At 32.6% G+C, this 8,488-nt stretch overlaps 1 protein-coding gene across 1 annotated transcript; it reads left to right on the top strand.

Annotated features, from left to right (window-relative positions):
- Positions 1 to 303: 303 nt before the first annotated feature.
- LOC110440601 lies at positions 304 to 8,363 on the top strand. The gene is made up of 2 exons (XM_021483753.1): positions 304 to 386; positions 5,961 to 8,363. The coding sequence occupies exon 2, from the start codon at positions 6,041 to 6,043 to the stop codon at positions 7,532 to 7,534; it is 1,494 nt and encodes a 497-aa protein (XP_021339428.1). The 5' UTR covers positions 304 to 386; positions 5,961 to 6,040; the 3' UTR covers positions 7,535 to 8,363.
- Positions 8,364 to 8,488: the final 125 nt, after the last annotated feature.

Below are 8,488 nucleotides of genomic sequence, written 5' to 3'. Positions count from 1 at the left end.
AGAGCTATTTTATTAAGAGACTATTATATATATTAATTTATCTTTGAAGGAAACATAGCACGCTTTTATTCCTTCAGAAGTATTAAGCTAAGTACAATGGGTATTGTGTAAACCAATCGAATGCATTAGAACGCTACTGCAGCCTAACCTAATGGGATGCGTGATGGTATCAGCAAGGACCCTTAAGACAGTTCCTTGTATACGTCGGGCGTCGCCTATTGGTTAGTTTGTGAACCAATGATAAAATACTTTGACATATATATATAAGTTAATGGTGAGTTTGTGGTCATATTGAAGAACGGATTGGCAACACCTGACGAGTAGTCTACCGGGACTTAATACCGTAAAGAGCCCACTTTGTTGACATATTTTAAAAACACTTAAAGGTAAGGTTTTTTTCTGTACATTTTTAATTCATTTTTTATTTAAAATATCATGTAACAATTACACTAGACATTAGAAATAAATGTTATCAGTATATATTAGTATTAATATTAGTAACATTGAAAACAGTATAATAGTACACATATAGTTTTATAGTTAAAGTTTTTTACAGCTATTTCTTTTATCAGGTACTCGATGGAAATGTCCATTTTTTCTAAAAATTATCTGTTTATTAATTCATTCATTCATTTACTTATTCATATTTAATTGCAACAAAATGATATCGAGCTGTACTATTTTTTTTCTCCATTGCTTGGGGTAGTAATGAATAATGATGTCAAAATAATAGTTGTTATTTCAAAGACTCATTTTTTTCTATTATTTCACATTTAGTTATAGAATCATATAAGCTTAGATTGACGACTGCATATCATCGTAATGACCACCGTTTTTTAACGCATTGTTGGAGAGAAACTAGACGAAGACCAAAATTATGAAATTACTTTTTTTAGAAATTAACTTTTTTATTTAAAATAGGCGTGCAAATATATTACAATGTATATTCTTAATTTCATTCAAGACGTCACTAAATTATGCTGAAATATGGTTGATAAAAATTGTTTCATTTTCATTTTTTAGCATTCACGCATTATCTCAAAATATATGATCAATATATATATATCTATATCAATATTTGAGCTGAGGTTTTACCCTCAAGTTTATTTCGGAAATGTCAATGTTTTTTCCTCTCGTACGCAATTTTGCTACCTTTCTTCCGTCTCATTTAACCTGAGGTTTTGATGTTTCTGCACATTATTTTGGCATCGTCATACGCTTTTGTTTTTCATTATATTCACTAGTGAACCAAGGCTTGTGGTTACTTTCATGGTTTATGATTTTGCGTCATTCTATTTTTACACTAAATACCTTTCTGTGCATAAAACATGAAAAGGGCGGGTAAGCTCCCGTTGGGGAATCCTATACCTTTTTATATGGTGAGCTTTTAGTGAGAGATATAGGGTACCAAACAAAAGTAATACGTAGTAGCTGTTTAATGTTTTGATATTAAAACAGTTACGTTAATCAATTAACTCATATTACTTCTCATCCATATATGTCCTGAATGAGCTCTCTGCATATACAATGTACATGTAACGTGAATTCAACTAAGTTTGCGGTCTAACGACCCTGTTCGTTGGTTAATAACCATGTATTATATATTGGACGGCAGACCATACCCTTGCGTGTATATTTTTTCAATAGGCCATGCACGGGCAAAGCTCTTCCCAAATCAAAAACCTCCCTCACAAATGTAGACAAGCGCGCAAGCGAGACTGGTTTCATTTGTCGAATAAGGGTTCCGGCATTTTTTATGGTATATGTTTGATGATTTGCTAGCGAGTCAGCAAGAAAGTTTCGTTTTTACCTCTATATCTACTTAAAACGTGTCAAGCTCACGGTCAGAATATACCGCTATTCCGTGAGTTCAAGTCGAAGATGACTTGAAAAAGTGTTTGTGAATCTGTCAAATGCTGATTTCATGTGTTCACGAACAATTTCGATAAATTTGAGAATTTGATTGTTTATTTTCGTATAATGCATTACGATAGCGTGAGGGATTGCTACACGTAATTATTGCGAGCTGTTTGATGTGGCCCATGATGTTACACGTCCGACCTCGTTACTTCTGTAAAACCTTACCACAAACACTTAGCTAGCTGACTCCCTATTGGCCTTACATAAGTGTATTTATGAGTGGTGTTTATGACGGTATTTGATGGATACTTAAACTTGATTGTGGAATGACGTAGCAAATACTTCAAACGAAGTGAATGTTATAACAAACGCGCGTCTTTACTGATACTATGATGTTTGAAAGGAAAGTGACGGATTTGTTTTGATTTAAACATAATTTATTGTAATTTATATACAATGGGAGTTGGGAACAAGTTAAATAACTTATATCAAGCCCTTTCACTAACGGATTTGTTAGCAAAAAACAAATCAAAAAATATATATACCAATGATCGCTTAGATCAATGGCATATACAACTGTGTTTGGGTAATCCTTGTAGACTGATCTATATGCATATAATTGCAGTTTTACTATAAATAACAATTTGTTTGTACATTAATGTAAAATCCGGTAGATTGCTGTTATCTATTATCGTGCAATTGCACGTGAATCATCGATCGCTTATCCATTTTAAGAACGTCGCGAGCAATAAGTATACATCAGACATATAGTTATCCTACATAAGACATATAGTTATTATACAAAAGATATATAGTTTCTATACATAAGACATAGTTATTAAACATAAGACACATAGTTATTATACATAAGACACATAGTTATTATACATAAGACATACAGTCACTATACATAAGACACATAGTTATTATACATAAGACATAGTTATTGTACATAAGACACATAGTTTTTATACATAAGACAGTTATTGTACATAAGACATACAGTTACTATACATAAGACATAGTTATTGTACATAAGACACATAACGATTATACATAAGACACATAGTTATTATACATAAGACATACAGTTACTATACATAAGACATAGTTATTGTACATAAGACATATAGTTATTAAACAAAAGATATATGGTTACTACACATAAGACATAGTTAATGTACATAAGACATACAGTTACTATACATAGGACATATAGTTACCATACATAAGACACATAGTTATTATACATAAGACATACAGTTACTATACATAAGATAGTTATTATACATAAGACATAGTTATTTTACATAAGACATAGTTATTTTACATAAGACACATAGTTATTATGCATAAGACATACAGTTACTATACATAAGACATAGTTATTATACATAAGACACATAGTTATTATACATAAGACATACAGTTACTATACATAAAACATAGTTATTATACATAAGATATACAGTTACTATACATTAGACATAGTTATCCTACATAAGACAAATAGTTATTATACATAAGACACATAGTTATTATACATAAGACATAGTTATTGTACATAAGACACATAGTTATTATCCATAAGACATACAGTTACTATACATAAGACATAGTTATTATACATAAGACACATAATTAATGTACATAAGACATACAGTTACTATACATAAGACATATAGTTATCCGACATAAGACATATAGTTATTATACAAAAGATATATAGTTACTATACATAAGACACATAGTTATTGTACATAAGACACATAGTTATTGTACATAATAACTATGTGTCTTATGTATAATAACTATGTGCCTTCTGTACAATAACTACGTCTTATGTATAATAACTATGTGTATTATGTACAATAACTATGTGTCTTATGTATGGTAACTATACATAAGACATATAGTTACCATACATAAGACACATAGTTATTATACATAAGACACATAATTATTATGCATAAGACATACAGTTACTATACATAAGACATAGTTGTTATACATAAGACCCATAGTTATTATACATAAGACATAGTTATTGTACATAAGACATACAGTTACTATACATACTACATAGTTATTGTACATAAGACACATAGTTATTATACATAAGACACATAGTTATTATACAAAAGACATATGGTTACTATACATAAGACATAGTTATTGTAAATAAGACATAAGTTATTACACATAAGACATACAGTTATTACGTATAGGATATACAGTTACTATACATAAGACATAGTTATTGTACACAAGACAATTAGTTATTTCACATAAGACACATAGTTATTATAAATAAGACATACAGTAACTATACAGAAGACATAGTTATTGTACACAAGAAATTTGTTATTACACATAAGACATACAGTTATTACGTTAAATAACATAAGACCTATAACTATAATAAATGACATTACACACAATGACAATAAATAATTATTTTACATAAGACACCTAGTTATTATACATAATACATAGTTATTGTACATAAGACATTCAGTTACTATACATCAGACATAGTTACTATACATAAAACATATAGTTATTATACATAAGACATAGTTATTTTACAAAAGACACAGTTATTCGACATACAGTTACTATACATAAGTCATTGTTATTGTACACAAGACAATTAGTTATTACACATAAGAAATACAGGTATTACGTAAATAACATAAGACATATAATTATAATAAATGACATTAGACACAATGACAATAAATAACATAAGACATATCATTAATATTAAAAACACAAGACAAATAACAAAAGACAAACAATTATTATAAATAACACAAGAGATGCAATTATTAAAAATTACATAAGACATGCAATTCCTATAAATGACATAAGACAAACAATTATCATGCAAAACCTAAAAGTTTATTAATAAATAAAAAAACATACTATTAATATAAATAACATAAAACATATAACAGCTATGCATAAGACAAGTACTGTTAACCCTGAAGTTCAACATCTTTAGCATATGATAAACGATAACGACCCTAAGATTTCAAACTAATTCCACTGCAAGTCAACCAGAAATCTGTATGTTAGCAATATTAATCGAAAGTTTTATTGAACGACCAACCAAATGGAATTTTCAATTTACAGTACACTTGAAATAGCCAAAACGAACCGACATTGTTTAGGTAATTTGCTCATTATAGAAAAAGGTTTATTAAGGTATTTTTTAACAAGTACACGGATTTCCTTTTTCAAAACCATTTTTACACAGGAAACAAAGTACTAGAAGATTACAATTTTATCAAGAATTTGGATGGCAAGTTATTTCACAAAGCAGAACACAACACTGCCCTATCAAACCTAGTGTTACGTTTCGTTTTCACCTTAGAGATTGGAGTAATTTTCCGCAATTTTTAAAATGTTAGAACATATCTAAAAAAAAAAAAAATCTATTCAATTTCTTCTTCTTGACTCTTGACACAAAAACAGTCCTTTGTTAATTAAGGTAAAATATCCTACATATAACAAAGCTTAAAAAAAACTGCGACGCCAGATTTTATCACCAAACGCGACTTCTCACCTCAGTGAGAAATCCTGCTTTGGGTAAGCATCAAGACAGCAAATTTGTCTATAAGCATCCTTCAACTTCCAGTCGAGTTAAGAATACTAAGATATAATCTACATCGTAAGATTATAATTAATTCCCAACTCTTGCAGTCATTTGATGATTGACATATTACATATTTCAAAACTAATATAATATACGTTGCGGCATATGACCTAAGGTCAATAATTCATTAAAATATATTCTTATCACTGTTTCAGCAAATAGTGTATATTTTGAGAGTGTTCGTATATGATGGTTCGTCTCGGGAAATGATTTGTATGGAAGTATTTTATCAATAAAAAAACTGGAATAGCTGATAACGCAAAATTGCCAAGCAGTTTGTCATATTATGGGTATATTTGAGACACCTAGAATTTCTAAGCTCTTCAACTATAGCCAAAAAATATAAACAAGTAGCCATAATCCCATAAAAACAAAGTGTCGTCAAATTATTTCTAGAGAAAGTCTGACAATTAATAAAGATTACATTATCTTTTCCCAGGTTGACGAATCAGCTAAACATCAGGATTCTAAAGTGAATCTTCAGGCATCAAGCTTTCTGCTGTGTACAAGCGCACAGCTATGAATCAATACCACTTTTTCGCGTTGTGTGTTTTAGCAGCTGTGTGTCTGCTTGGGATCGTTGGCATTCTGTTTGCCAAAACTTCAGCTGATGATAAACAGCCAAGTGACGTATTTGATGTATCATTAAGCGCATCGTTAGACATTGAAACAACTGAACGTAATAACTTTGGATCCAAAAAGACATCTCTGAAAATCGAATGGAATCCGGCTGCAAGGAAAATGAATTTCCATCATACTGACGTGTTTTCATCGGACGACGACTCCCTTTACGAACTGTTTTTCATCAAGGTAGAAGATAAAGCGACTGTCGGTATTTCTTACGTTAATAGTTCCGTAGCATTCTGTATCGAGGACGTTACTCTGCCAAAATGGGTAGATGTTCTTCAGCACATCTTGACAGTTGACAGTTGGTCAAGAGGTAAGCAGTCAGACGGATGTCGCGGGGACATCTGGTATACCACATACAAGCAGGATATCATTGAAATCTGCACAAATGACAATCAGTTGGAGTATGTAATGCATCAAAAGCGTCGTGCTTCGGTAACAAGCTGGACAAGAACTGGTAACCAAAATATTCATATAAGATCAGATGTACTGAATGGCCCGTGTCGCGATCTCAGACAAAAGAATTACAGCAAAGAATACCATATTCCAGTGAAAACCAAAAGGGATTCCGGGATGTCGCCCACCACGTGTTTGTTTGTACATGGAGCTGGTAATAATGCTTCTGGTAACGATGTTCTACCAGATTTCTCCGAATATTGGGGGGACGTACGTAATTACACTTCGAATTGTGCTTCGCACAAATTCCTTGTCTATAACAGCAGAGACAATGGCTGGGATGAGGACCAGATACACCAGCACTTTTGTGATGTGGCTGCCACCAATGGAACTATAACTAACACGGTGATATTTTCACATTCTATGGGGAATTTAGTGGTTGGAGCTGCACTGCACCGACAAAGGTGTACCTTCAACCAGGCCACAAGTCACTGGTTTTCCGTTCAAGGCACGTGGACGGGAACTGTTGAAGCCAATACGCTTTCAAATATTTGCAGACACCCCACGTGGCTTCAATCACCGATCCGTGCTTTATTGCGGGCATATGGATACTGTAAACCTACTGAAAATACTGAATCCGACGTCTACACTACCCTAAATACTGATTACGCATCACCTACTGGAATAGGCTTTGATAATCTGACAGATGTAGGAAGGAGGTATGTAACAGGGGTGATGTGTGGTAACAGCAGTATTGGACTGACAACGGATTACACGGAGAGCGTGGGAATGTTCCTGTTACAGTATTACAGCAACCTGGCTGTTCCTAATGACGGCATGGTGACGCTCGATAGCTGCAAACTAAAAGATGAACAATTCAAATTCAGAAGCTCTAATCCTTACTACATAGGTTACATTAACCACGCGGATGGCACTTGCAGAAATGGAGGAGATCCCTGTTCTTGGTATCATCATATGCACCTATCCTAGGTATCTCTCTGTACAAAGAACAGTATTTTTGTAAGCTCGAAAACAGTGACATGGGATCGCTGCAGATCCGGACATATTTGCCACACGCCTGACTTTCCCATTCAAATGATATTTAGTTTACATGTTCCCTTTTGGGAATGTAAAGTAAGAATTAACTTATATGACACAGAATATACCGTTTTCAATGCATTGACAACTCTAGATCGGCCACTACCCAACTCTTGATATCATGACGTCATGTCTGCTGACCCGGATGTGACGTCGAAATACTAGTAATTAATGGGCACCTGGACTAATCCAAGTATATATTTCACTAGTATAGTGGCATTAAGGCTATTAATATATATTTAAAAGATAGATAAAAGGAGTTGTCATGCTAACAAGAACATTCGGGACGGATTACATCAATCTCAGATAGAATGGATCTGTTTTAATTTATCGTCATGTGATATCGTTGAGGTATCATCTTTGAAAAGGTGTTTTTTTGGAGAAGACGTAGATCAGTTGGGAAAACTTCAGTCCCATTGTGTATTATGTACAAACAAAATAGTTTAAATCAATGAACGTGTCCGACGTAAGGACGTCGGTAACCGTCGGCACTTTCCATAAAATATGTTCTCGCTTACCGACCGTGTCGACGGTTTCCGATTGCTGGAGTAAAAGTCTGTTTGCCCTTTGTACATTCTATTTCGTTTGTATATAATTGACGTTGATAAGAAAAGTTAAATGTCTCTAAGATTGAACGTTTTATTTGAATAATAATAACTTATGTTTTCATGTACATACGTTTCTTTTGAGTTTTTTCTTTGGCATAAACTCTCCGTGCTATATGAATGATGTATGCTTGCTTACTGAATAAAAGAATATTCTTGAAATTGAACGCGTTTATTCTTTACTCCTGAAACAGCACCTTGCATTTTAGATATGACACCAAAGACTGACATGAAGTACACT

This window comes from Mizuhopecten yessoensis, unplaced genomic scaffold (assembly GCF_002113885.1).
Source record: "Mizuhopecten yessoensis strain PY_sf001 unplaced genomic scaffold, ASM211388v2 scaffold11185, whole genome shotgun sequence".
Taxonomy (NCBI): domain Eukaryota; kingdom Metazoa; phylum Mollusca; class Bivalvia; order Pectinida; family Pectinidae; genus Mizuhopecten; species Mizuhopecten yessoensis.
This window is presented reverse-complemented; position numbering and strand designations above follow the sequence as displayed.